At 45.2% G+C, this 27561-nt stretch overlaps 2 protein-coding genes across 3 annotated transcripts in view; one reads left to right on the forward strand and one right to left on the reverse strand.

Annotated features, from left to right (window-relative positions):
- Positions 1-4080, forward strand: part of Zdhhc17 (zinc finger DHHC-type palmitoyltransferase 17) — a 68558-nt gene extending 64478 nt beyond the window's left edge. For both annotated transcript variants that reach the window (XM_059245255.1, XM_059245256.1), the window contains 2 exons: positions 298-392; positions 1322-4080. In XM_059245255.1, coding sequence (XP_059101238.1) covers positions 298-392; positions 1322-1460 — 234 coding nt within the window. In that variant the 3' untranslated portion in view covers positions 1461-4080. The remainder of the gene's footprint in view (positions 1-297; positions 393-1321) is intronic.
- A 3014-nt stretch (positions 4081-7094) lies between these two features.
- Csrp2 (cysteine and glycine rich protein 2) lies at positions 7095-26527 on the reverse strand. Its single transcript, XM_059245216.1, has 6 exons — positions 26440-26527; positions 14482-14594; positions 11451-11619; positions 8662-8791; positions 7933-8026; positions 7095-7396 (listed from the first exon to the last, which is right to left on the reverse strand). Exons 2-6 carry the CDS (start codon positions 14591-14593, stop codon positions 7320-7322), a joined length of 582 nt encoding a protein of 193 aa, XP_059101199.1. The 5' UTR covers position 14594; positions 26440-26527; the 3' UTR covers positions 7095-7319.
- Positions 26528-27561: the final 1034 nt, after the last annotated feature.

The raw sequence follows: 27561 nt of genomic DNA on the forward strand, positions 1-27561 counted from the left end.
ATTTGGGATCTTCCTGCCTCAGCTTTTTGAATACTAGGATGACAGGCATATTTAAAAAGAATTTAACTACGAATCTGTTGGGGGAGGCAGTCTGTGTTCATAGTGTCTGTTAGTATACATGCAGTGTTCAATAAAAGTCTTTTCATATTTAATTGGCTGCTTTTCACAGTTACCGTGATGTGTGTGAACTAGCTTGATGATCTCCTCTGGAAAACCAAACACAGATTGTGTCTTTTTTATTCTGTGCTTACATTAACTATTCAGAAGGGCTGACGGGCTGCTCTTTCTTCTTCTTAGATAACATGCTTAGGCATTACTACAAACGAGAGAATGAACGCCAGGAGGTACAAGCACTTCAAAGTCACGACGACATCGATTGAGAGCCCGTTCAAGTAGGTACACATTCCCAAACGCAGTGTTCCCTGTGCTGATGCTTCGTTAGAAACAAACTCCGTCAGAGGAGAGTGTTTTCTGAAGAACAGCATCTGAAGGAGGGGTGTTTCTTTTAGCTGTGCTTAGAAAAGGTTTAATATTACTGAACACCATGATGTAGAATCTGGCACATTAACTGAGTACACATTTTACTCTTAATATATATACACTGTAAAATTTTAACCTCTAGCCTGATGCTTAGAAGTAGTAGTGCCCTAATTTTGTGCAATATTTAAAACTGAATTTTGTGTAAGCTCTTACCCACCTTCAAAGCTTCTCTAGTATGATTAGTTATTGCATGCTTCTGGAAGGGAGACAACTTTTACATAAAAATGAAAACTCTTATAGAGGTACAGTTATTACATATAAGGTGGAAATGGACTGCTTTTCCAAGTGTTACTGAAGACGTAAAGCCCCTGAGCTCCCCTGACATTCTTTATCCATTGTTACTTTTATTAAAGCCCATTGTCAGGTTCATACTGTATATAGTTTTCCTCACTTTGACTTCTTTTCTCAGTTTGGGACATAGTTTGGTTCATTGGCAAAGAGCCAGTAATCAAGGGAGTGTGCTTTTAGTTGATGTTTTTGCTGTTGTGTGTGTTTGTGTGTGCGTGTGTGTGTGTTTAGGAGCAAACAGTGAGTATGGCATGGGAGTGAAGTGGTTGGGTCACTTTAAAGTATACTTGTGTAGTGTTTTAAAGTAGCAGAAGAAAGGACAAATGCTGATAGAGCTGTGGAGAGACGTGAAAGCAAGCCTGTCTGTTTGCAGTGATACTTCTTTCTTGAGAGCAGCCTGAAGTTTTAAGCTTAGAAAAAAGTGTTAACATGAAAAGTTATATTAAGTCATTCATACTAACTGAAGTCTCTTTCTTTTGGGGTCTGATTTTAGCCATGGATGTGTAAGGAATATTATAGACTTCTTTGAATTTCGATGCTGTGGCCTCTTTCGTCCTGTTATCGTGGACTGGACCAGGCAGTATACCATAGAATATGACCAAATATCAGGATCTGGGTACCAGCTCGTGTAGCAGCGTCTTTATCCTGTGAAACAATATTGCTGAGTGGTGCCTGAAGATTGTGTCTGTCCGTGTCTCTCTCTCACTCGAATCCACATCCTTGGAACAAAAAGCATGCTGTATGTAGGGCTAACAGTGACTTTTACAGTCTTTTTTTCAATACTTTTATTAACAAAAGCAAACATGGACAGAACACACTGCCACTTCTAGGAAGAATAAAGATCATAAAAAGAATTGTCATGGTTCTTAATTTAGGAATTCATCACATACTCAACTTTTTGGTTTTGTTCTCATAACATTTGTCATGAAAAAGTGAACTTATTCTGTTACTAGAGATGGCATACCAAGGATAAATTGTTGTTATAACTAAAACTAAATTTATGTTATACAGCTAAATTGTATTATGCAGTACTTATAAGAGTATTGTATCTAATTCCAGGAGAATTGTCTTAAATTGCTGACTGGTATTATGTACATTTTAGATGTACATGTAAATACTGTGATGAAATCATGTGGTTTTATTAGAGATCTACTGTACTGTGTTCTCAAGGCACAGGGAAATAATGTCACGGAAATGTGCGTGCTCTTCTGTTTCCACCAGCTGGTGCACTGCCGGCTGATTTCTAGCTCGGTGAAAGAATTTCTAGTAACCTTGCTCTGAGGTCTCACGGTCTGATAATAAAGCACTTGCATGAGTATACTAAGTCATACTATTTTGTTGAAATTTAAAGCCCTACTAAGTGCATGTTACACTGCATAGATTGTATACTAGCAGATACTGTCCAGTGAAGCATAAATTAGGATTTCTTTTCATGTGCAAAACAGCCCAATTTTTTTAAGAGTTGAGGTGGATTTTCAACAAGAGGCAAAACAAATAAGCTAATGCAAAATTCTTACTAATAGAGATAAGTGGATATGCTTCTTTTTAAATTCTGAGCTGAAAAATAAATTGTAGACAAAATAATGGAGTTTAAGCTAAAGATGGAGCATGATCTCTGTACATAGCACATGTGAATAAACGAAAAGCTAATGGAATATTCTTTTTTTTTTTTTTTTAATGACCTATCAGAAAGTAGAATTCAAACCCCAGGGTTGTTTTAGTTTTTCCAATCTTGAGTATGTTTTGAAGTTTGTAACACTTTCTGACACAGTCTCTGATTTTACTGTTCAATGTGACGCACTGATCAAGTTCTGTGGCAGCATTTCCACACCCTCATGAATACTGTTTACAGGGAGACTTGGTTGAGTCCTCTTAAATGCTGGAGCAAACTGTGGTTCGAGCAACCTGTGGGGGATGGAGGAGGGGGCAGACTGAGACAGATCCTAGACCAGTGTAAAGAATGTGTATGTGTATATAAATAATTTATCAAATAGTTTTCTCTTTGTGTCTATATGTATTAGTGTTTTTAAAGCTGCTCATTTCATTTTGTCCAACCAAAAAGAAAAGGGAGATCCATCAATGAGCTTCTAGTGATGTTCAATATTGCTGTTAATAGGCACTATACCCTGCAAGTTCACTGCATGTCCAGTGCTAGGTAAAATTAGTATTCCCTGTAAAATGCTGGTTACAGGTATTCAAGCAATCTAGTGGTATACCCGCCCCTTGCCTTAGTAAGAGGAGCAGTGAAGATGTATATAGTTGATGTTCAGTATTTCCAAGTACTACCATTTTTATAGTAATTTCTTTGATCATAAGTCACCCCCCCCAAAATATGACCCTTATTATATTTGAGGGTTTTAATATTAGAATTGGCATATGTACTTTATTTTTGAAAAGGGAAGAGACGGGTGTGGGGTGGTAATAGCATTGTACCATTTTGTCATAGAATGTAAAAAAATTGGTCAACTGTACAAATGTCCTTGCTAGTTTTGGCTAATAACGGGGGGAAATTTTAGGTAATTTTTAAATTCAAATGTTATTTATAAAATGCTAGGATTTGTTTTAATTTTGTATTTCGAGTCACTTCACACGAAGACTCAGTTGCAATTTTTATCAGATACATTTTTACCAACAGTTAAAGATTATGGTGGTCCTCTGTTTGAATAAGAATGTTGTTACCATGTTCTTTCTTTGTGGTACAATATTCCTTCAGTGTAAAAAGAGATGCTTCTCAGTCAAGCAGACAAACCCTGTAGATGTGTAATTACATGGAAAATATTTGCAAGGAGATGCTTTTAGTACTAACCATTTCATAGTCTCCATGAGTCTGTAGCAGAATTGTCCGAGGGCCCGGAGGCCTCTGCGCAGCATCTTCTGTTACTTGGAGGTCTCGTGAGGGGCAGTTTAACCCAGCTCTCAGGCTCTGTGGGGGCAGCGCTCTGAGGGCAGTTCTTGCTGCTCAGCCGGATTCTCAGCCAGAGCGTGAATTCTTTGGAGGTTTTTCATCCATATTTTCGTTGTTTGTAGGAGTTTATTTTAAATACTAGGCATAAAAATGCATCCGACTTAAGCTATGAATATTTTTATTTTATATTTTCTTTATTTATAACTGTGCCAAGTATTATTTTGCTACTTATTGTGTTACTCTGTGGAAAGAAAAACTTGTAAAGTGTTTAATAATTAGTCCTCCTTACATAAATTAAACCTGTCAAAATTTTGTAAAATATTAATCAAAATAAATATTGACTCTTACATGTGGTGGTTGCTCAATTCACTTAGAAGAAATTGATGAAACTGTGATCTGTAAAGATTCTATATTTCTGTCTTGATCAGATTGGAGTCAAGTGCTATGGGATTTTATAGGAATTTGCATAAGTGAGTAAAACTGGTGGTATTCTAAAATTTCTGTGTGTGTGTGTGTGTGTGTGTGTGTGTGTGTGTGAGAGAGAGAGAGAGAGAGAGAGACAGAGAGAGAGAGAGAGAGAGAGAGATTCTTTTTCAATTTAAAGATACATTTTTTTTCTTAGCATATTTTGGATTCCGTGGAGTTAATGAGGACCTCAGGAAGTATATGAATATAGATTTTGAATGTAAGTGTGTCTAAAGCCTTATAATAACATAATGCAAAGTGATAGCGATGAATTTTGATCCCGGTCACTTCAGATGCTAGGCGTGGCAAAGAAGGCATCTTTGCAGATTTAAAAGGCAAAATGATGATGAGCCCCCTGCCCATCAGTCCTGTGTTTCCCTGCGGTCTGAGGCTGGTGGTAAATCAGTAGTTGCAGGCTGGACTAACACTCAGTTCGTAATCCCTTTGACATGAAACAGAGGCGCTCTGGTGCTTTGCCCTTCACTTTGACGTCCTGACCAGCCCCTGCATACTGGTAGGCCTTGTCTGTGAGGTGGCTGGGTGCTTGGGTTAGTCTATAGAGTTCCTTAGCTTCACCAAGTGCTTACATGTCTGTTAAATATATTTGTGACTTTTCAAATAGAAAGTCTATAGTTGCAAGTAAAATACCCAGTGCTGGTCTAAGTCACAAACTCAAAGAAACCTGATCTGGCTCTTAGAAAGCCCTCACCTCTGCACTGGATGGGTGTTCTGCTAAATGACTTTACTCAGATTAGTCTCTATTTGTCATCACACGTTACTAGAATTGAAGAGCTTTTGCTTTGTTGCCCAAGCTGGCTATGAACTTGGAATCCACCTGCCTCTGCTTCCCAGGTAGCAGGGCTTTTAAACGTGCATCGCCACACCTTGCCTGATGCAGTTCTAATAGGTGACAGCATTTTAATTCCTAGTTATTTGCATTTATGTCATCAGAAAGGTTCACTGTGGCTTGGCTATATAAATGTACAGTTTTACCAAATACACAGCTGCGTGGTTCTATTGATTTACAGCTTCACCAAATTGGAAAATTTCAGTTAGGCCTGCAACTCTCTTGGGTAGCAAGGTAGCAGGTCCTGTGAGAGGTCACCAAGTTCCATGGCTGCGTAAGTGCTCTTTTCTGTTTGGATGGTTTCTGTCACTGTCCGGGGATTTTTCCTGCTGTCTAATCCCCCATTACTATTACTCAGTATTTTCACCTTGTACTTTGTAGTTTTTTAGCTGTAATGTCTGATTTGGAAGTTTCTTTTCTCTTTGAAAATATATAGGTGTTTCCATAACCTCCTCACCTTTTTCTTTTTTTTTCCTCACATCTCTGCTTGTTTTGATGACTTTTGGTAGTTTCCTTCCTTGTCATTGATGGTGTGGTTTTAGTGGGTTCCCCCTTTTCATGCCTAGTAATTTTTTTTATTACTGCTAGATTTTTGTATTATAAACATCTTGAGCTTTGTTTTGGAATTCAGATAAGTTCTTGGAAAGTTTATCCTTTTTGGTCTTGATTTTAAAATGTGTCCGGCAAAGCTAGAGCATGGCGCAGTTTAGTGATAGCCTTCCTTCTGTGTGAAGTACACTAGCCAGAGCCCCAGCAGTGCTTTCCTTAGAGTCCTGCCTGTGGGGTGGAGACCTGCTGTGCCATGGGAGCAGCAGACGTTGTCCTAAGGACAGTGGAATCCCCCCTCCCCCAACACTGTGTGGAGGCCAGAAGTGGATGTCCAGTGTCTGGCTGGATCACTTTATTTTCAAGACAGGGTCTCTGGACCTGGAGCTCATCAGTTCGGCTGGTCTAGCTGGTCAGTGAGCTCCAGGGACCTCTCCCCCGAACCCCAGGGTCACAGATGTATACTGCTGCAGAAGCTTCTGTCTGGGTGCTGGGGACCCAGCCAAACTTACGCTTGCACATTCACCGAGCCATCTTGCTAGTCCTCGCCGCGTACCCCAGTGATCCTAATGAAGATAGTTTCCACCTACACTTGGGGAACTGTCTCTGGGAGGCCAGCTCCCACCTTTAACAGGGTTCCTATGAGAAGGAGAGAGGCGTAAGGAATTTGTAGATAGAAAGATAGTGGAGATGAGACAGACAGAAACACAGGATAGCTTTGGGAGGACCTGGATCAAAATCCACCGGCCCCTTCTGTCTCTTCAAAAGGGCTTTTTATAACAATGCCAAGGGGAGAGGCAAAAGACCTCCCCCTTGCTAGATCAAAGCGCACAGACAGCCAAGTGCAGACCCTTCCACACACCTGGAAACCACGCATGTGGTCAAGTCATCCCCTATGCAGCCCTGCTGGGTAAAGCAAGCTCAGATCTCACCAGGAAACCTCTGTGGGCCGGCCTCCACAACTGTCCCATTGAAGAGGAGTACCTACCACCAGACTGTAGCGGGCAGAAGGGGAAGAGGAGCTGCAGTGGTGCCTGCCGCCTCTGAGATGCGATGCCTGGCAGCCGTGAGCTGATGCAGCTTGACTGATACAAGGATCTGCCCGTGAGTGTGTGTGGGTGTGGGAACATGGGAACCTGCTAGTGGCCATACCTTCAAGAGAGAATGAAAGCCCACTCCCACCCCAAGCAGCTACTAATGGCCAGTAGCTCCTCAAGGAGAGCTGATGGAGGGCACCTCAAAACAAGAACCATGACATCTGGGGGGCGATGTGTTAGGAGTGATACGATTGCACTTTCTGTATAGATACGAGATTCTCAAAAATGATTTTTTAAAGCCTTCTTCAACTTCCACAGTGTAAATGTTAGCCTAGCGCCGAAAGGAGACGATTGCCTTTTTAACACTTTTTTTTTTTTTTTTTTTTTAAATCTCAAAATTTGGTTCCTTTGGAGGAAGGAACTAAAATCACAACAGCTCCTCCAAAAGGTTAACTGAGAGACAGTACCCAGATCAAGCCGAAACTTTATTTCAGATGTAAAAGAGATGCTCTTAAATGCTAGCGAATGAGCGAGCGAGCGAGCGAGCACAGTGCTGTTTCGTCCAGCCCGCCTGTGCAGGTAGGGGTGTGGTGCACGGTGCTGGTCGAGTTTCACAGTAGTGAGTGCTGGAAGGCCATCTGTGTTGGTGGTGAAGATTCCGTGTGCGGTGCCTCGTTCTGGGTTCACACCATCACTGCGCATGAACAAGGGCCCCTGCTCCTTGACCATAGCCAAATCCCTTGGGCCCAAAGTTCTTTGCATAGCACCCTACAGAGGAGAGGGAGAGTTAGTCGGAGTTCTTAACTGTTGCTCCCCCCGCTGGAGACAAATGTCCATAAACTTCAAAGCCAACTGTAGACTCTGTCAGAGGTCAGTGTAAGATCTAAAGTGTACACGGTTACAAGCATCCTTGTGTGAAGCAAGGCCAGGAATTTCCACTGCAGTGTAGTTCGGTCCTGCTGAGTTATAAACATGAAGTCCTGCTAAGTTATAGGTCTGTTATCTTCATACGCTCAAATGTTTTTGCTTTAAAGCAGGAAGTCAAGGCTGTTGGGGAGGCCGTGCTGAGGACGGGGCTCAGCCTTGTGAATGTGCTCCACAAGCACTTTACTGTTCGGCCAAATTCCCAGCCCTGTGGGAGTTACACAGAGGAATGGGAGAGTGCACTCCCTGTCACACACATCTCCCTCTGCATCTGATTTTCAAACAGCGACACTCCACCAGTTCAGGGCTCTTATATCAGATGCCCCATCAACCTAGAAGGTTGTGAGATACGTTGGAGAGCCGAAACAAAGGAATTTTACCTTTACAATAGATTTCACCTTCTTTCTCAGTCAGAGTTGTAGATTCAAGGCTCTTCCCACACTTGGCACATCGGAAGCAGTTTTTGTGCCAGGGCTGGAAGAGACAGATGTGTTAGGACGTTTAAGAGGCTTGTTTCCTTTGGTCTGATTAATGCAGCAAGTGGCTGGGGAAAATCAGCCCACAAGCAAGTTCCTCATGCTACCATTTGGTCAGCTAGAAAGCCAGACCTGGCCGTCCTCCCTGCCCATATTCTGAGCACCCATAAAGGGCAGTTTGCCTGGGAGCAGGCTCTAGCCTTGCCGCAAACCCAGTCTGCTCCTTTGAAGTTGCCATCTTCCTGGATGAAAGTTTAGCACCTTAAAGGAATGAAGTGGTGATTTCTTTAAATCCAGATAACTGGACCATCTGATGTCCCAGCCCTGATTATACTGCAGAACCTGGACAAAGCAGGATGCTCGCAGTTTGGCCTTTGGAGAGAACCCGCCTGATGAGAAAGTTCCTTTAAACATGATGGCTGAGCATGGCTATCACTTCCATAAATTAGTGATTCTGAAGGGAATTCAGTTGGAAAAGCTTAATCTAAGTGAGAAATGGAAATGGGTGTGGGGGGAGGGGTAGGAGTGGGGTTGGGATGGGGGTGGGGTTTACAGTTACCAGTAAGAAATGGAAATGGGTGGGGCAGGGGTGGGGAGCTTACAGTGACCAGTGAGAAACAGCAGCTTATATACCTTTCCAGCTCCGATTATCTTCTCGGCAGCATAGACAGAATCCCCACACCTGGAACACTTCTCAGCACCTCCATATTTCTGGGCAAATTTAGAAGTGTTTGGGTTTGTTGTAGGCCTGTGAGGCTGAGCGCTTGAGGAAAGGGAGAAAGAATGAATGAGGCCACATTTCCCCAAATGTCTTGCAAGCTAACGGAGGAGGAGCACTGTCCCGTGACCATGTCAGAAGTCTGCGGGGTGCGGCAGCCAGCAGAGTAAAGGAAGAGCCCAGGTGCTCAGCTGGACTGACTGACCTAGCCTGTGTACGGATTCATCAGGGCTGGAAGTCAAGCCCAAGCCGGAACTTGAGTATCTTTCCCTGAGTGTGAACAGAATTGATGAAATCCTTAGCGCTGCCCTAAGCAGTTCTGTCTCCCCCACAGTCATTAATCCAATTTGATCATTGCTAGCTCTGTATTTCACAGGAGATGGCAAAGTCGACACTAAGCTATTCTGGAGGTAAAAATACCTGCAAACACATTGCTGGTCTAAGTCATTCATAACTACGAAAGGGAGACATATTTTACAGATTATTTGCTCAGTATATCTTTGGCAGGTGAAGTGTGAGTCAGCTATTTTCTTCATGGGAAATACTTCTGGAAATTCCCTGCTACTCTCTGTTTTGGTTTTTACATTTTCTTGTGGCAAGGTGGTATTTTTGTCACTACTTACAGGTTATGAGGGTAAGTCATATTTAGCAGAATTATTTCCCCCATTCATAAGCAGGCACACTAAAATATGCTAAACATCCTCTTGGCCACAGGGGCCTTTTAGAACCTGAAGTTGGCAGGTGTACTGCAGGACTGTGTAATACATTGTTAAAGCACACACATGAATCAAATTTTAATATAGAAATGCTGATTTTTTTATTAAATAAATTTTCAAAGACTTTGCCTGCTCCTTCATCTCTCTTCACTCTGTATTAGAGTCACTTAGGAGTTTTCTACACGAATCTTTCAATCTGTGTGTGTGTGTCTGTCTGTCTGTCTGTCTGATTCAGAGTATGAAATCACGGCATGTTTCTTCAGTTGTACTTAATGGTGTACATTCAAATCATTTCCACAACCTACTGATACAGTTACTTTTTAAAGTGATAGTTAAAAACTTACTAAAAAAAATGACATCTAACACTTGAAGATTTGAGTCCCAAGAAAAAAATTCCAAATATATCCTTAAGAACTTTACACAGGGGTGCTAGAGAGATGACTCAGCAGTTTACGAGCACTGACTGCTCTTCCAGAGGTCCTGAGTTCAATTCCCAGCAACCACATGGTGGCTCACAATCATCCATAATGAGATCTGGTGCCCTCTTCTGGCCTGGAGCATATATGCAGACAGAACACTGTATACATGATAATAAGTAAATAATATTAAAACAAACAAAAAAACAACTTTACACAGGCCAGGTGGTAGTGGTGGCGAACACCTTTAATCCCAGCACTCGGGAGGCAGAGGCAGGTGGATCTCTGTGAGTTCAAGGCCAGCCTGGTCTACAGAGTTAGTTTTAGGATAGCCAGAGCTACTCAAACCCTATCTCAAAAAAAACTGAAAAAAGAACTTTACACAGATCACCTCCTTCTGGCCTTTTAACAGCTTCACAGGGTGTGGATACTTCATGTCACAGATGAGAAATGGGGGCTCGGATGTTAAACAACTTGCTGATGGGCTAAAACAGTAAGTTGAAAGCCTGACCTGAAAACACTGCCTGTCTAAATGACAGTGTTCTTTACTTTGGTGCTACCTCTCAAGGAGACCCTGTGAAAGCAGCCCTTTCATCTGTGTATTAAAAGGCTTCTGGGAAAAGAAGGAAGAGCAGAACGTGGCCCCACCGAGAAGGAACGGGGGGGGGGGGGGGGGGGGTACAGCTGGACAGCTGGACACAGGTCATGCACACACAGCTTGCACACAGCTGGCTTATTTCGGGAAAGGGGGAGAAACGGCAGAAAGAGCACCCCCTTTGTCATCATGTTTTTCCAGTTATGGCTACATACAAACACTGACTTTGGGGGTCATGGATGGAATTAGTTGTCATCGACGGGAAGGATTAGAGGTAACATGTATTTTGAAAATTTTGAGATTAAACCTTGGGAATCAGGAATGCACTTAAAAAGTGTGGGTAAAAAGCACAATACATTTTAACAGTGTCCGCGAGAGCTACAGTGGCAGTCCCTGGACCACGCAGGGAGACCCCATTTCAAAATCGGGGAAGGAGGAAGAAGGAAGGAGATGGAGAGGAAGTCCCAAATGAAACCCTCTCACATGAAATGAAGCACTAAGTAACGAACAGATTAGCACCCTGGTCCTTTGTCCCTCAAATCATCAGAAACAGGAAATAGTTTCAATTTTAAGTTAATGGACAGTAATTTCCTGAGGAAAGAGTGACTAAGGACTTTCCATGGACTGCTCAGCTTCCTACCAGAACCATCTCGTGATTCAGACACTTAATTTCAGGATAGTCGCTCTCCAAAGTGCTATGGAATGTTAATTTAAGTCACTTTGCCTGAGACTTGTGGTTTCCCGATAAAACCAGGGCTAGAAGTCCCTGCAATAATCACTAAGACTTTGAGTACAAAACTGTCAATATTTTGACATTAAAGAATGTCACAGAGTTCACACTGGCATTTAGTAGAGGTTCTGTTACATCTTGCTTGCTTAGTTGAAGCTAAATGCGTGGACATTCCCAGGCTCCTGGCTGGTGAACAGCAGCCACTGTACTACCCACTTTTAAGACAGTAACAAGCATTCTCTCTCACCTCTCTGGCTTGATGCCCAGCCTCTCACCACGGTCCATGTTGAGCGTGCCAGCACCCTGGCCGTAACCATAGCCTTTCGGTCCGTACTTCTTCCCATAGCAAGATTTGCAGTAGATCTCTTCATCATGAATTGCCACTGTGGTGCTGTCTAAATTTTTCCTGCAGACCACTAAGGGGGTGGAGGGGGGGGAGTTAGATTTTTCAACATCATTTAACTGTGTGTGTGTGTGTGTGTGTGTGTGTGTGTGTAATACATAATACATAATACATACTTAAAACAGCGGTGTCTCCAAATGACAAAGGCTGGCTCCCTCCCAGTTTATCCTGTGGTTTCCCAGAAGCCATGAGGCAGCATCTACGCCAGCCCACTCCACCTACAGATTCAGTCACCTTCCTCTGTGGTATGTACGAGAGCTGCTTCACAACAATGTCAAAATTTCCGCATCACAGAGTCAAACGTTGTCTGTACAGAATCTGCCTCTCGGCAGCAGCAAAGCCTTCCTCCCCACCTTTACCGCTCATTCTTTCTGCCGTGTCATACCAGATATTTACATCACAACCTGATAAGGAACGAAAGAGTAGCGAGTGCCTCGGAGTTGCCTCTGGGCTCCCTTTCCCCTAAAAGCACATTCCAGATAAAAAGTTTTCAATGCAAAAGCCTAGTGTTCATCTCTAGTCTAGAATGAGAAATAATCTATCCTCCTTCCAGCTTCTCCCCAGCCGTGATGAGCGGGTCTGAAACTCATCACGTGGTCTGAGTCCAGCATTTGTTTCCCGTCTCAAAGGAGAACGCATTCTTTCTTGATGGATTTCTTACCACAAGACAGTTCTACGTACCCCGCTTCATAAAACTGCCAAATGTCATCAGGCTTTATCCAGACATTAGTTCACTTTCTAAAACTTCAAATCAGCTTGAGAAGAAGGAGGGAAAAAAAAAAACCCAAACCAAAAAACATTGTGAGGGAACTCACTGGTGGCATGGTCTGGCAGCTGGAAACCAAAGCTTAGTGGGACAGAGAGAGGAATTTCACCCCCTTAAAAGAGAGGGCAGGGAGGTGGACAGAAGACCAGCTGGCTGGCTGGTTTGCCATGGCTTCTAATATCTTAGACTACCGTGTTCTCTAGAAGAATAAAAAGAGCTACGGTGGACGGCAGCTTCAGGCTCAGTGCTAACATGTAGTTGCTTAGACGTTATTAATCTCTAGGCTTAATAGCCTTAATAGAGCGTAAGTACATACGAAACCTGCCCTCAAGAACATGTATGTTAGGGCTGGGGATATTGCTCACTGATAGAGCACTTACCTAGCAAGTACAAGACCCTAAATTCAAATTCGAGATGGCAAACGCCAAAAATTCCCATGTATATTAGTTACCACAGCACAGGTTTAAAAACCACGATTTCCTGGGGTGTCACCCTCTTCCCTGATCTCTGCAGTGAATTGTCACAGATTGGTAAGTGACCCCGAATTCCCTTGTAAGGTTTCAGTCAGCTGAGAGAAGCATTAGGAAAGAGTTGTAAATAAACACTGATTTTGTTACGGTACAAGCAGCGGGGCTTAACCTAGAAGAAAATGAGAACAATTCCGGAAGTATTTGCATTTCAGATTTTCAACATTTTGCTTAGTTACGTGCCTGTTAAAATATGGATTCCTCTTTTAAAAAAAAAAAAAAATCACAAAGAGAAAAAAGCCATGGCCTCGGAAAAGAAACAGTTCAACCAAATCTGAGGAACAGCCATTATGAAGTCACGAAAAACGTGCCTGTGTAATAATTTTACTTTTTGTAAGCACGGCGTCCTGTTAGTTTTTACTGGGAAGCTGTCATACTGTATGTACGTTGGTCCAGACAACTTGAAATGTTGGCATCTATGGAGATGAGACAAACCACATTTGAAAGGTTTTTGTTTTTGTTTTCCCCTGACGTTTAATTCTTAATGTAAGCAGTTTTTGGAGACAGGGTCTCAGTGTTTCCTCAATGTCACATGGCTGCCTTGGAACTTGATATGCAGACCAGGATAGCCTCAAACTCAGAGATCTGCCTGTCTCTGCCTCCTGAGTGCTGGGATTAAAAGGTCTGTGCTACCACACCTGGCCCAGTAAATTGATGCTTAAAATATGGACTCTTTATCTTTAGACTGTGTTTACAATACAGTACTTCTCACTGTATTACGCTATAAATAAGGCAGAATCTGCATGCATGGATTCTTCATTAAGGAAAGTTCTATCATTTGACTCATGGTGACTGATGAGGAGGATTTCTCAAGCCATGAAGCTACTGCTTTGAAACTTTAGACTTCTGGGTCTTGTGAAGGGGGTTTCTCTCTTCTTATTTCTTTTATTATGGGGGTGTTGACTCTTCAGAGCACACAGATATATGTTGTTATGTAAATAACAATAATTCCCATCATGCCTATAGGGACCCTCGGTGTCCTATACTCTCCCAAATTAAGAATACCAGTAACCACTAGTACCTAACAATACCACAGAAGGTCAAATTTGAGCTTCTGAAGTTAAGCTCATAGACTGAACCTCAGTCTGCGGTATGCTAAGAACATGTCAGATGGCCAGGCGGTGGTGGCGCACGCCTTTAACCCCAGCACTCCGGAGGCAGAGCCAAGCGGATCTCTGTGAGTTCGAGGCCAGCCTGGGCTACAGAGTGAGTTCCAGGACAGGCACCAAAATACAGAGAAACCCTGTCTCGAACCCTCCCCCCAAAAACAAAACAAAACAAAACGTCACAAAGGAACTCGGCCAACTAGCCAAGATCAACTTACTTATCAAAACCAAGCCACACACACACAGGGTGTGCCGGACTGCCAACCGCCACCAAGCCCTCACTGAAACGGGGACACGGGTGACAAACTGCAGAGGACAAATGGCCAGAGTGGAGGGCCGGGCACTCAGTGTCCTAAGACCCAAGACACATAAGAACGACTTGCCGCTCTAAAATGCGACTCTTGGCTGGAGTCAATTTTTCTTCACAAGGTAACCTGGAGCTTTTTATACACGGTTCTCGTGGGGACGATACTCACTGCACAGGAAGCAGCAGCGGTGGAAGCTCCGCCCATCGCACTGCACCTCCTCGGCGTGGTACACGGTCCTCGCGCAGGCCCCGCACTTATTTCCACCGCCCCAGACAGGCATTCTGCGGAACCAAGGATGCAAGGATGCGTTAGGGTGCCCTGCGCTTACTTCTCCTAAGTTCCCCACGCCCAGGAGAAGTGCAGGATCAGATCCTGCTTCTTCCTGAGCCACGCATTTCAAAGGCCTGCTGCGTTCCCCCAGCATAGCCCCGTCTCTCCCCAAATTATAGCTCTCATTAGGAAACTGGCTCGGACAGCCTCTTTTTCCAGGAGACAAAGGACTTGCATTCAGTGGAAGAGTCGGGTCATCCAAGTAGAATGCAGAACAGGCCGCTAGAATCCACAGGAATTAACCCGGGGGGGGGGGGGCAGCCGCTGGCCCTCCCACACCCGCTTCTTCATGAACCCTTTAAACACTCAGCTGGCAATCTCACGTGTAAGTAGAGTCATTTGCTATATGCACGCTTCATTCACTGTAAAGACGTTCAATTCTTAACATGTAATGTACGTAAGCTATGAGCATGCTTCTATGTGCCTGCTGGCTGTTCGGGCCAATTGCAGCTCTCCTCACCGTCTGTGGTTAGTACAACTGCAAGCACCCAGCCCCGCGGTCACCACAACAAACCGCCCAGATGGCTGCCAAGTTAGTTGCTGTGCGCTTCACTCACCCCAGAGTCCCCTAATCCAGCCAAACTCTGGCGGGTTTGTCAGGCCTACAGGAAATGCTACCAAGTCCCCTCCTCAGCAGTGACTGAGGAAGCATGTTGGGGGCGATCTGGGAATAGGGTCTGATGTGATGGGAAATACAAGATTAATCCCAGATTGCCTATGACCGAGGGGCATCAGTCTCTAATGCTCCTTAACAAACTGGCCTCCGGGGACACCTCTAATGGCCCCACTTCCGAGTGCCAGCATTCTTAGCTGTTTGAGCTAAGAAGGGACCTTGTATCTGACATCCCCCGACCGGTGTGTACACACGCAGTGGAATCATCCTTTTTCCCAACACTTTTCTTTTTTTTTGGCCCGCCCTTTTGTGAGGGGTATTTGGAACCCTCTGCCCGCTAAGTTTCTGGGTGTGTTGCTTGCCTCTCTAGGAAACGGCTAGTTATAAAAGCTGACATTTCCTTACAAATATAAACCTAATTAGAACACACCGGAAGTACTAATAAGCAGGGGGAGGGGGAAAGCTTCAATCTTGAACATTAAAGGAGGATGGATTTCCACACAACCAGTAAGGTGGGTCCAGAACTCTTTAAGGTTTCCCAATGAGGCCTTTATTAAATATTTATACAATTAAAAATGTATACAATTTATACAATCCCTCTTCTGGTGGTACCACCCTAGACTTTCGTCCAGAGTAGCATGGAAGAAACATCTCTCTCAGCTCACGTGAGTTAGAAACTGACCAGTTCAAGCCAAAATTCAGGCAAGCATGTAAGAAACTGGATAGGACTGGAGTGTCATTAGTGTCCACCAAACTCCTTCTGGAATTTAAGTTCTCCATGTGGCAGCCTGAGGGGATGGTCCTTGTGGTAGGTATTTGGCTCCTGGGGGTTCCACTATTGTGTGTCCGGAGGGAATGGACTGGTTCTCACAACAGAGGGCTGTTAGAAAGCAATGCTCTGTATGAACACACTTCCTGTACACCCTTCCACTCTGCTGCACACGGGACAGCGCGCAGCTCTGTGGTAACCAATCCTAGACTTCACAGCCACCAGAACTCTCAGCCAAAATAGACTCCTTGATAATGCAATCCAGCTCCGGGTATGTTAGAGCAAAAGAAAACAGAGCAAGGCAGAGACGTCATGCTGTGCCATGGTGACCAGGGGTGTGCATCGCCAGTGTACCCATCCTCTTGAAAACATCAGTACTTCTGTTTTAGAAAAAAAAAAAAAAAAACCTACTCCTGGTATATGACAGTAGGCCACCCAAGGGGCCGAGGGACCGAGGCAAGGCTGATGGACAGAAGCATGTCTTAGGCACCAGCAAGAAAGGCTGAGCCGCACACCCCGGGGCAGGAGGAAGGGGCTTACACGCTGAGCTAGACAAACACGGGGCTCCAGCCAACCAGAATATATCTGGACTTTCTCAAAAGCACTGGCGTGTGCGGTGTCTGCTAAGAAACAATCCGGGCATCCTACTGTCTTTGTTTGGTCTAGTGTCTCTTCTAGGAGCCTGGGATCGTGCCAGAGTCATTTGCTGAGCAGAACAGGTCATGTCAAGTGGGATTCCCGTACAGAACGTCACCACACACAGCTTGAAAGCACTCATTCCCACGGCACTGGCTCTGCTGATCTCAGCCCGGTTTGTGCCGCTCTGACAGATTCAGTCTGGATGATTGGTAAAAAGCAGAAATGTATTTTTCAGAGTTCTGAAGCCAGGAAGGTTCAAGACCAAGAGGCTGGCAGGCTTGGCGTCCGCTGTGGGACCCTGGTCTCTGCTTCCAAGACTGTGTCTTCAATACAGGGACACTGTCCTCACACGGCTGAAGAGCAAGGAAAGAAACCCACCCCCAGAACCTTTTTAGAGTGGCATTAATCCATTCAGTCCTCAGTTTTTCTGCTGGGCCCCACCTCCCAACACTGGGAGTTTGAGTTACAACATGAATTCTGGACCAAAACAACCGCTCACACCATGGCAACCCTCAACCAGGTATGAACACAAAACCTCTTGCCAATCCAGCTCAGCGAAAGGTAAACCCAGAGCTGCGCTTTAAAACGGGGTGAATAAGGAATAGAGGGGCTGGTTCCTGTAAACAGAGAACCCAAGGAGCCAACCTAGAGGAAGAGAGACACCCTTCGAATCCCTGAGCCCCTGATTTGGCTATACTTAACTTCTCCTGAACACCTCGGTTTTATGAGCCATTGAAGTTAATTTCCAAACCCTGTGAAATCAGAGCCTGTTCCTTGAGATAAACAAGTTCAACACTGCTCCACACAAACACTTGACAGATATCACTAGTGACCACTAAGCACTAGGTATTGATTTGAAAAACAAAACAAAACAAAAACCAAACCCTACTTCGGCCCAGACAGGAATAAAAGCATCCCAAGGGTCTGTAACTGTTAAAGGCTTGCTGTGAGACCATCCCCTCCGCCCAGCATTTTGATGTGGCCTCAATCTTTTATCCTCTCTGTGGAAACAGGTACTTCATTGTTGCAACTGTGATTGAAACTTCCACCTGACTTAACCCAATGCACAAAACACTAGCTAGCTCCAACAGCCCGCCGTGGCTTGAGTCTGAAGGGCCACTGCCAATACTGACTGCCCTGGCCTTCAAGGATACCCACTTGGGTTCTGCAGTGCTCACGGGTGCAAGAGGTGTCTGCTGGAGGGAGGGTCCCTCGTGAGTCCTAGCCAGAGGTTCGGTCCAGGTTTATAGGTGATCACTGGGCTACTGAGACACCCCTGTTATCAAGGTGTGTCCCTCATATTAAACACCAACGATTTAGTCTCAGCCGGGTTGCCAGCTTCCTTTTGATCCTGTTATCTCTGGAGCAATCTCAATGAGGAAAGAGAACTCTAGCAAGACCAAGGTTAGATTACGTTGTCCTTGATAAGGTTCAGACACATTTTAAACAAAAGAAACCCAACTGATCATTTATGCTGTGAAAAGCAGTCTGGATTTAGTTTTTTTAAAAAGGAGTTAGTATGTCCCTTTCTTTATGTGGCAACAGGTATTTTAAATTCACTGATAAGTCCGCCCTTACCCACCCTGTACATGCCACTGCAGCCAATTGTGACTATGGCCAAGCTCAGGAAATACCCAGGCCTTCTACAACATTCCGATTACTATGTTCCTTGATTCCTCAAGTCTGCAACATCTCGGTCTTGGCCACTTGTTAGCAGTTCATATCGTGTGTATCTAGACATTTAAGTCCCACCCATCTTGAGGGCTTTCCTAAAGAGTCTTGAAGAACCTTTTCTTCGTTATAGGGCAAAAACAGCCCTCAGGAAGCCTCAGTGGGATTTCTGCTCTCTGTTTTAGGACAGCGGACGAGTAGCTATCATCAGTTGCTCTTCCTGTGACCCTGTTTTGTATGTATACCCATTCTACAATGGAAAGAAGAGCAGGGGGACCGGCTGGTTTGGACTTTTTTTTTTTTTTTTGCAACGTTGGGCTTGTCTTATAAACCGGGGAAGGTAGCTCTCACTACAGAGATGCTGTAAAGATAAAATCTTCCATCGGTAAGAAAACCCACAAAACAACCTCCAAACATCATAGCCACAGGACCACCAAGTCAAGGAAACCCGTAGCTGATCAGTCACTCATAAGCCTCCTTCCCGGACATTAAAATGCGTAAGTGTAACAACGCTCTCACTCCCAGCACTGGCTGTCTAAAGAAATGAAGTTCAACTTCACACATTTGGTCTGCACCCCTGGGGACGGGACCCGAATCTGGCAGGAGAACATATGATAACCCTCTATCCCTGTCGCTCTTGGCATCACTGTGCACATTTGTAAGAAATGCAAGGAAGGCTTCAGGTTTTTCTCTTTCTTTTCCTTTTCTTGGCCACGCTCCTGGACAACAGCTGCCATTAATCACGGCAGACTGGATCTGCACCGAGCAGTCTGGGCTGCGTGCCTTGCCCCAAATCCTACGGGCTCCTTGACAGAACGCTAAGACCACAAATGAAATCCCTCTCCCTACGTCGTGCGGCGTGGGCCAAACCCCGGGGTTTTCTGCTCTCGCTCTCGTTCTCGGGTTTTCACTGTGGCCCGCGGAACTAGGATTTGCCCGGTGCACTAGACGAAAATGCTTGGTTTCCATGCCAACGCGTATGCGAAACCTTCCTGGTCTAAAGCACCAATCCAAATCCAAGAGACTTACCCCTTACTGACTAGAGGCTGACTGGCTCACCTGGTGTGAAGTCACCCTTCTCTAGGGAACCAATGAGACCTGCAAAGTGACCACATGGGTCAAGTCATTCTCAGTGTTTTGTTTTCTTTTTTTAGATCTATTTTTACTTCATATATGTGAGGGTTTTTTGCCTGCTCCTACGTCTTTGTTCACATGGATGCAATGCCGGTAGAGGCCAGAAGGGGGCAACAGATTCCCTGAAACTGGACCAACAGCTGGTTTGGAGACATCTGGTGGGTCCTGGGAACCAAATCCCAAATCCTCTTAACCAGTGAGCCATCTCTCCAGCCCCATGGGTCAAGTCATTCTTATACTGCTGATTCTGTCTTTGGCACCTCAGGACTGGACCTGTGCATTCAAGTGTCCGTGCCCCCCACTTAGGCGGTTTTAAGTCACCTGATCTAACACTAACGTTTTTGGCGTGGCTCTGTGCATAAACCCAGACTTTAAACGTTTCCAGCTTCAACACTTCCGCGGAAAACACTTCACTGTTACCCTAGAAACCTGGCTATTGTCTGCTCTCTCAAAAGGGGAATTTTTTTTAACCAGCCAGTGTCATCTTGAGCCCGATTTGGGGAACAGTGGCTCATTAAAGGATATAAATTAAATATAATATAAATTATTATAATAAATAATTTATATTATTTATATTTATATATAATTGTTTCTTATTATTTATATTTATTATATATTTTATATAAGTATTTATTATTTATATTTATATTTTTATATATAATTTTATATATAAAATAAATATAAATAAAGGATATAATTAAAGGATATAAATGGCACTGCCCTATACACTAGCTTTTGGCTACGCTTATATTTGAAAGGTGCCATTAAAGAGAAATTAGGCTGCACGTCATCCTAGCTGAAGATTTTTTTTTCTGCTGCTGCTCCAGTTACCTATTTAGTCTAATGTTCTTAATAAACACAACAGCGTCTAGAACGGTTTCTGTGTCTTGGTAACCTGCTACCCACTCATTCCACCGGGCTTCTAAGACAGCCAGCTCCTCACCCTGGCCCTCCAACACTAAACCCTGGCTGAGGAACTGTGCCGTGAGAACCCGAGCCGTGTAGCCCACACGGTGTCTGCCGCTGCCCTCATGGAAAGTGGGGACAGCGGGGCCTTCTTGACTGAGCTCTGAGAATTTGGTAGGATGGTGTTTGCGCAGCAGACACCCAGAGGACAGTGTCTCACATCATGTCACAATATTCAACATCTGTGGATGTTACTGAGGACTGAACCCCGGGCCTTGCGCATGCTAGGCAAAGCGCTCCACCACTGACTTATATCCCCCAGCCTAGTATTTACTTCTTTAAAAATTCTGAGACACTTAAACTGTCTCCCCGAGTTGTTTCAGCTAGCCGTGACCCTGCTCTTAGCTCGGGTAGGCCATGGGCTGTGATCCTCCTGACACAGCCTCTCCAAGTAGCCGGGGTGACTGGCCTATGCCACCAGGCCTAAAGGAATGTGTAAACTTCATTCTAAATACTCATATATCCATTCTCTCTCTATCTTCCTAACTCTTGCCTATGAAGGCAATTGACCTCCCTCCATCCATCCATCCATCTGGGGGAGAGGCGGCTTCTAAGTGTGTAATTATTTGCTGTTTATGAAATAATCAATCTAAATATAATTCAACAACTACATCCTGGGGGCTGGAGGTGTGCCTCACTGAGCACCCATGTCACATGCACGAGACTTCAGTTTTGGGTAGCGCACCAAACCAAGGCATTATCTATCAGCCGTATACCATATATTGGTTTAGGAGCTGAAGACAGATTTAGGGGCTAGAGAGACGGCTCAGTAAGCAATGAACAAGGACCTGAGTTCAGATCTCCAGCATCCACATAAAAAGGTGATGGTGTGCACTATAATTCCAAAGCTAGGGGTGGAAGGCTTTAGGATCTCAGGGGCTCTCTAGCCAGCCAGTCCAGCTTTTAAAAACAAATGGTGAGCTCCATGCCTGGTGAGGTCTTGTCTCAAAAAAATATAAATGGATAGCAATAAAGACACTGTGGACTATGGGCAAACACACCCACACACACACAAGTGTACACACACACACACAAAAGTATTATATGGGAGAGTGTCTGTTTTTAGGGACTTGTACTTTGGTGGTAAAGATACGTAAACAGACTGGAGAGGTGACTCCGTGGTTAAAAGCACTTGCTGCTCTTCCAGAGGACCTGGGTTCAGTTCCTAGCACCCCCATGACAGCTTACAACCTTTGTAACTCCATTTCTGGCCATCCAGCACCTTCTCCTGGCCTCCTCAGAGAGCAGACACACCTGTGTCGTACACATGCCTCCATGCAAGCAGAATATCCACATACACAAAATGATTTTTTTTAAAAAATATGGAAACAGGGCTGTTGACACAGCACAGTCAGCAAAGCGTCCGTGGCACGGGCTCACGGGGGAGCAACCTGAGTACGGATCCCCAGTACGGACACAAAAGCTGGCCACAGCAGCATGTGTGTGCAGTATCAACACTGTGGAAACAGAGGTAGAGCTCTAAAACTCGTTGGCTTAGCCGTCATAGCTGAATTCATGAGCTCCAGGGTTAGTGAGAGACCTTATCAAAAATAAATAAATAATAAATAAAGTAGACAGTGATCAGGGTAGACACCCAACTCTGACTGCTGGTCTCTACCTGCATGTACACACACATGCACACACCCATACAAACGTGTTTACACCACACACACACACACACACACACACACACACACACACACACACACACGATGGAAACAAATTTTAGCACCGTTTTCATTTTACTGAGGTAGTAAAATGGTTTTATCTTGCATATCATTGGAGTGCGTTCCTTGAGGAAGGTCAGGTTCGGTCCAGGTGGTGCACTAACAATCACTGTAACATGTCTGCCCTGAAAACTGAAGTACACACTACCTCGAGACCTCTTACTGACACTTCTGGTACAATACCCCGAATGTGGAAGTTAGAATTGGAAATACTTAGGTCTTCGTCACCACCTCTGGGATCCTAGCAACGTCCTTCACCTCTGAGCTGCGACTTTCTGAACTGTAATTTGGAAACGGAGGAGGATTTAATGAGACAGCAGGTAAAAGGGCCTGGAAGAGGACCAGCAACTTCACTAAGGCCTCCTCCTCTTCAGAAACACCACTGGGCCTGGACATGGCACCAAGTTCAACTGTGCGTGACTCCTGAGGTCACTGACTTCCAAAGCAGCAGAGCACACTCACGTTTTGAAGCTATCCCTAAAATTCCCCGTTTTTTGTTTGTTTGTTTGTTTGAGAAGAACGTTAAAGACTGAGATCATTCAAATCACCGAGAGTTCTCTGTCTTTGAGTTCCCATATTACATGTCCAGGAATATATTCCTGCCCACCCAGAATTCACCCATTCAATGAAGTCAACGCACACTCAAACTGTAACTTCCAACAAAAACTCCTTCTCCTCTCTGTTAACCCAAGTCTAATTTCACCACGGAAAGAAACCTCCCTTCAACGGAGTAAACTCGGCCTCTCCGTTTTAAATAATGTCCATGTTGTTACCACAATGCCTTCAATGGGAGTATGGCAAAATTTTTGATATGGATGTGAACAGTACCTGCCCAGTCACATACTATGATTAAATGTAGCTATGCTGTAAATCTGGTAATCTCTGGACCCAACATATGCCATAGCAATCCCCAGTCTGTGAATATGACCAGATACACTATTCAAACAATTCAACATCTTCATGACCTTTACATGGACTTAGATGCTATGATTCCTGCTTATTTGGCAAACGATAAAGGTTGACTAGGTCGCATCTGCTTGTTCTCTTATTTCAATAATGCTTGTTTATATCATAAAGCGGTTCTGAAATTAAACAATATATGCAAAACCCTTACAACAGTGTCTGTAGCGCAGCAGGTAGTGGCCATCACAAATGCTCCTGTAATGTTTACCATCTTCACTCACGTTAAGTAGCTTATTAACTTAATCCTAACTGAAGTAGGCACTATCATGATCCCATTCTATGGATGGAAGACCTGACATATTAACTGTGCATTAACTATGAAAACAAAATTACCAACGTGACTTAGAACACCAACAAAGCTCACTGCCAGCCACAAAGAAATAGTGGCACTGTCATCTTTGGCTATGGCAAAGATTCTTAGTCTTGGCTATCCTGGATTCCACTCTCTCTCCATTTTTCTCTGGTGAAGCCACCAGGAAACCTGTCCTACAGTTAACTGTCAAGTCCCTTCATCTTCATGTATCATAATCTGTCTGACCATCTATTACTAATCAAAAGCAGTTAATTAGTACTGTTGACACAAGGAGATCATGAGAATGCAAGAACCCTGCTAGTCTTTGAAAATAATTCACACGCAATGCATTGTGGTCGGTTCTTCCTCTAGGACTTACAACCAGAAATTGCGCCATGCTTCCCAGAGTACGAATGAGAAACACTCCTCTAGATCTAAGTTTTTAATGTAAGAAACACAATTCCTTTAAATCTGGGTCTGGTTAACTCATTCCTACACACATTATCTTTTATAGATTTAAAAGCGTTTTGGATCAGGCACAGTGGCACATACTCGTAATCCCAGCTAGTTGGGAGACTATGGCAGGACAATCTAACGTTCAAGGCCAGCTTTGGAAACTTTGCAAAACCTTGTCTCATAATGGAAAATCAAAAGGGCTGATTGTAGCTCCACTCAGATTCCTTCCTTAGTATTCACAATGTCCTGGGTTCGATCCCCAGTACTACAAACACCACAAAACAAAAAAGCACACATTTAGAGTAGAGGTCCAGATACTTCACAGGACTGTAAAAAGGCCTGTGACACACAAAAAAAGGATCCCTAGGGAGTTAAGGCACAGAGAGGATGCCTGGTGACGCCCAACCAAAAGAACCCAAGAGGTGGCAAGCAAATGCAGGTCCAGGCAGTGGTGAGCCTTGAGGAAAGCTCTGAAGGTCTGCAGATGGAGGGAAGGTCTGGGAGATGCTGTTCCAGGGGAAGCCAGCTCTCTCTCAGAAGACTTCCACTAAGAACCATTCAAGTTTCAGGAAAGTCAGAATGTGGTCTAAAAGCACGAGGAATCCAACACACACACACACACACACACATACACACACACACACACACACCAGGGCTGTGGTCTAAAAGCACGAGGAATCCAACACACACACACACCCTCCCTTCCCACCCCCTACCCTTTCACACACACACACACACACACCCAGCAAGTATGCTATTACACCCATTTCATAAGAGGAAGTAACTGAGACCAGAGAGTAAGTTAACTTGTTAAGGGCACCGAACCCGGTGGGTACTGACCCGGGAGTCACATTCCTGCCTTTATCTCTACCCTCCCATGCAGTCTCCTCTCCCTTAGAGGGCTCCCTCCCTCCATTTCATCTGATTCGTCTAAATTGTAACAACAAAAATGAAAGATTCGAGCTCTCCATGACTATTTATTGACAGGGTTATGCCTGGACCTAGCGTCTCATTTTCTGCTGTTCCCCCTCCCCCGGCCCTATACGAACATGTATGCTATCTTTTGATAAAGATCTGATTTCCCTCAAGTCCACAGTTGTGCAATTTCACCAGGAAAGTTCTCCAATCAGTACGGCTTTGAGTGTGGTCTCCAGCATATTCCCTATCAGCCAAAAAAAAAAAAAAATTGAAAACACCGGGAGGAATCTGCTAACAATTTATGGTAAGAACTTTGGACAAACTCTGTTAACAAATCTCTGCTGCTCCCCACAACTGCACCTCATTTCATCTGTTCCTTCCTTATTAGTTAACTAGTGAACCATATTCAAGATAACTAAGTAAACAGTGTTCCAAAGACTCCTGGGACATAGACTTCTATGGCTACTGGCCATAAAAAGAATACAGGGGCCAAAAAGCCTTGAGAGGTAGTAATGGAATTATCAGTAACAACTCCAGGAGAATGGTAGAGAGTAAGATCACAAATACCACTTGTATGCAGTTTTGAGACTGTGCGACTTATTGGAGATCTACCTGTTAACTTTCTTGAAGAATCTGGGTAGAAGGATATCTGGGTACAACCTTGTGGTTGTCCTTTTTAGAGTCTTGATTTTTAACGTAAGTAGAGACTTAACACAGATCAGGAAAGTCAATAACTAAACTATTTTCGTTGCCCAAGTTAAAAAATTACTACATCCAGTATGTTCTGTTTTCTGTATTAAAAAAAAAAAAAGCATTTATAAAGTTTAAAAAAAATGTACGTGGTTCTCAGTTCAAACAAAACAGGTCAGACTTTTGAGTAATCATGTAAACAAACACGGTTCAACGTCCTGGCTTCCAAGGGGGACAGAAGTTCCGAGAGCACACTCCCCTCCACTCCAGGAGTGCCTACACCAGACTCCAGCTCTGAACCCCAGGTGGTGACTCTTCGGACCTGTTGCAGAATTTCTCAATCGAGCAATTTTGCATCCCCCGTTGTACCTCAAAGGTAGAAAGTACCGGGAAAAGCTAGGAACGACCCACTGGAATTGCACTAGGGTTTCTTCTACAGTCAAGATCCCGTGCCTGGTGGGCAGAGACCACCGAACAAAGGCCATGGCCAGGAGCTCCGTTCCGCGGCAGGGGAAGAACTGGGGCTGGGTTTGGGGGGAGGCAGGCGGCTGTGGAGGCGCCTACCACCCACCCTAGAGCACCCCCACCCAGATCCCGAGAAGCTCGGCCAGCCTGGTCATGCACACCCACTCGGGGTCCAGGAGCACCGGAACTTCTAACCCCCTCCTACCCGAAGGCAAGGGGAAAATCGACCTGGGGAGGGAGCCTAAGGCTACAAAAAAAAAGAGCTGGGCAGCCACAGGAAACTCGCCAGCTCGCCTCTTCCCCAGGTCACGGGGGGATGATTTACCTGCCCCCCGAGGACACGAGGTCACAGGGCAGGGATGGGCATGGGGCGACAGCAGGTGTGCTGGAGGACCCCAGGGCAGAAGTGGGAGGAGGATGAGTGGGAGCACCGTCGGGAGCAGGGGTGGAGATGACAGGGATCGCAGGGCGGCGCGGGCTGCCTAGGACTCACCCGAGAGGGAGGCGGGAGCACGCGGCGAGCGGGCGGAGCTAGCGAGGCCGGGGAACCGAGGACAAACCCGCGGGCGGATCGAGGAAACCGGCGGGAGCGCGCGCGCCCGCTTTTAAAGACTCGCCGTGGGGGGCGTGGTCTCTTACCACGCCCACCGCCCCGGCCACGCCCACCGCGGGGTCCCGGGCCGGCTCGCACAGCTAGGCTCCCGCTGCGGGTGCCGAGCTCTGGCCGCGAGACAAAAGACCGGAATCCCGCCTCTTCCTGCGGCTTCCCGCGCACCGGCGGCTCTCCCCCTCCAATCACCTCCCCATCCCCAGTCGTCCCTACCCTCCGCGTCCGGAGCCACCGAGATCGGGTGTGTCGCCCCACGGGGTTCCCGCCACCCTCTGCGAGGCAAAGGCCACATGATGGACTCCGGGGTGCAGGACGCCCCGGTGCAGGCTAGTCTCCGGTCGGAGTTTGCAGCTTCTGGAATCCACAGCTTTCCTGTCGTGAAAGAGCAACATTCCTCATCTAGACTAAACAGATGACGTTATGAAAACACCTCATTCCCCAAGTGTTTTGCTTTCCCCACCGCTCATGGCTGAAAGGGGGGAAGAAGCCCACAACCCACGCAGTAACCCTGGCGCCAAAGGGCTTCGGGTTTCGGTTTGCCATTGTCAGAAAAGCCCAAGGAGGCCGCTGCCGGCGATGACAGCAGAAAGAACCCAAAAACCTGGTCTTGAGGATGACGTATTGTTTTAGACAAAAAGGAAATAGTGTCGCCTCCATCTGGTTTGCATTCCAGGACTTCTGGTGATCCATTTCTCTGCCATCAGTAGTGGGTTGGCTTAAGAATTAGTATTTGAAGATTGGTGACCCCCAATAGGCAGCGGCCAAAACCACTCCCTCCTGTCACAAATCAATCACCCCTTCTATTCAGGCGCGACATCAGGCCATTAACAGGCTCGTTGATTCTTTGGTGGGGGTTAAGGGGGCGAAGTAGGATGCCTTTACCTGCTAGATGCCAGTAGATGCCAGTACCCTCACGTTGCTACACTACAAAAATGTCCCGCTTACATTGCCAAAGGCCCTGTTGGGGGAGAGCAGGGTTGAGAAACGCCCTGCTGGGGTGTATGT

The sequence above is a fragment of the Peromyscus eremicus genome, chromosome 18, assembly GCF_949786415.1.
Source record: "Peromyscus eremicus chromosome 18, PerEre_H2_v1, whole genome shotgun sequence".
Lineage (NCBI taxonomy): Eukaryota > Metazoa > Chordata > Mammalia > Rodentia > Cricetidae > Peromyscus > Peromyscus eremicus.

Excerpts from the sequence above, each read along its gene's own strand:
- Csrp2 (XM_059245216.1), bottom strand. The coding sequence starts at position 14,593 with ATGCCTGTCTGGGGCGGTGGAAATAAGTGCGGGGCCTGCGCGAGGACC. Across the intron at positions 8,792-11,450 it reads CTGGGCATCAAGCCAGAGAG|CGCTCAGCCTCACAGGCCTA; the intron begins GTGAGAGAGAAT and ends CCTTTCCTCAAG. Across the intron at positions 8,027-8,661 it reads AGATAATCGGAGCTGGAAAG|CCCTGGCACAAAAACTGCTT; the intron begins GTATATAAGCTG and ends TGTCTCTTCCAG.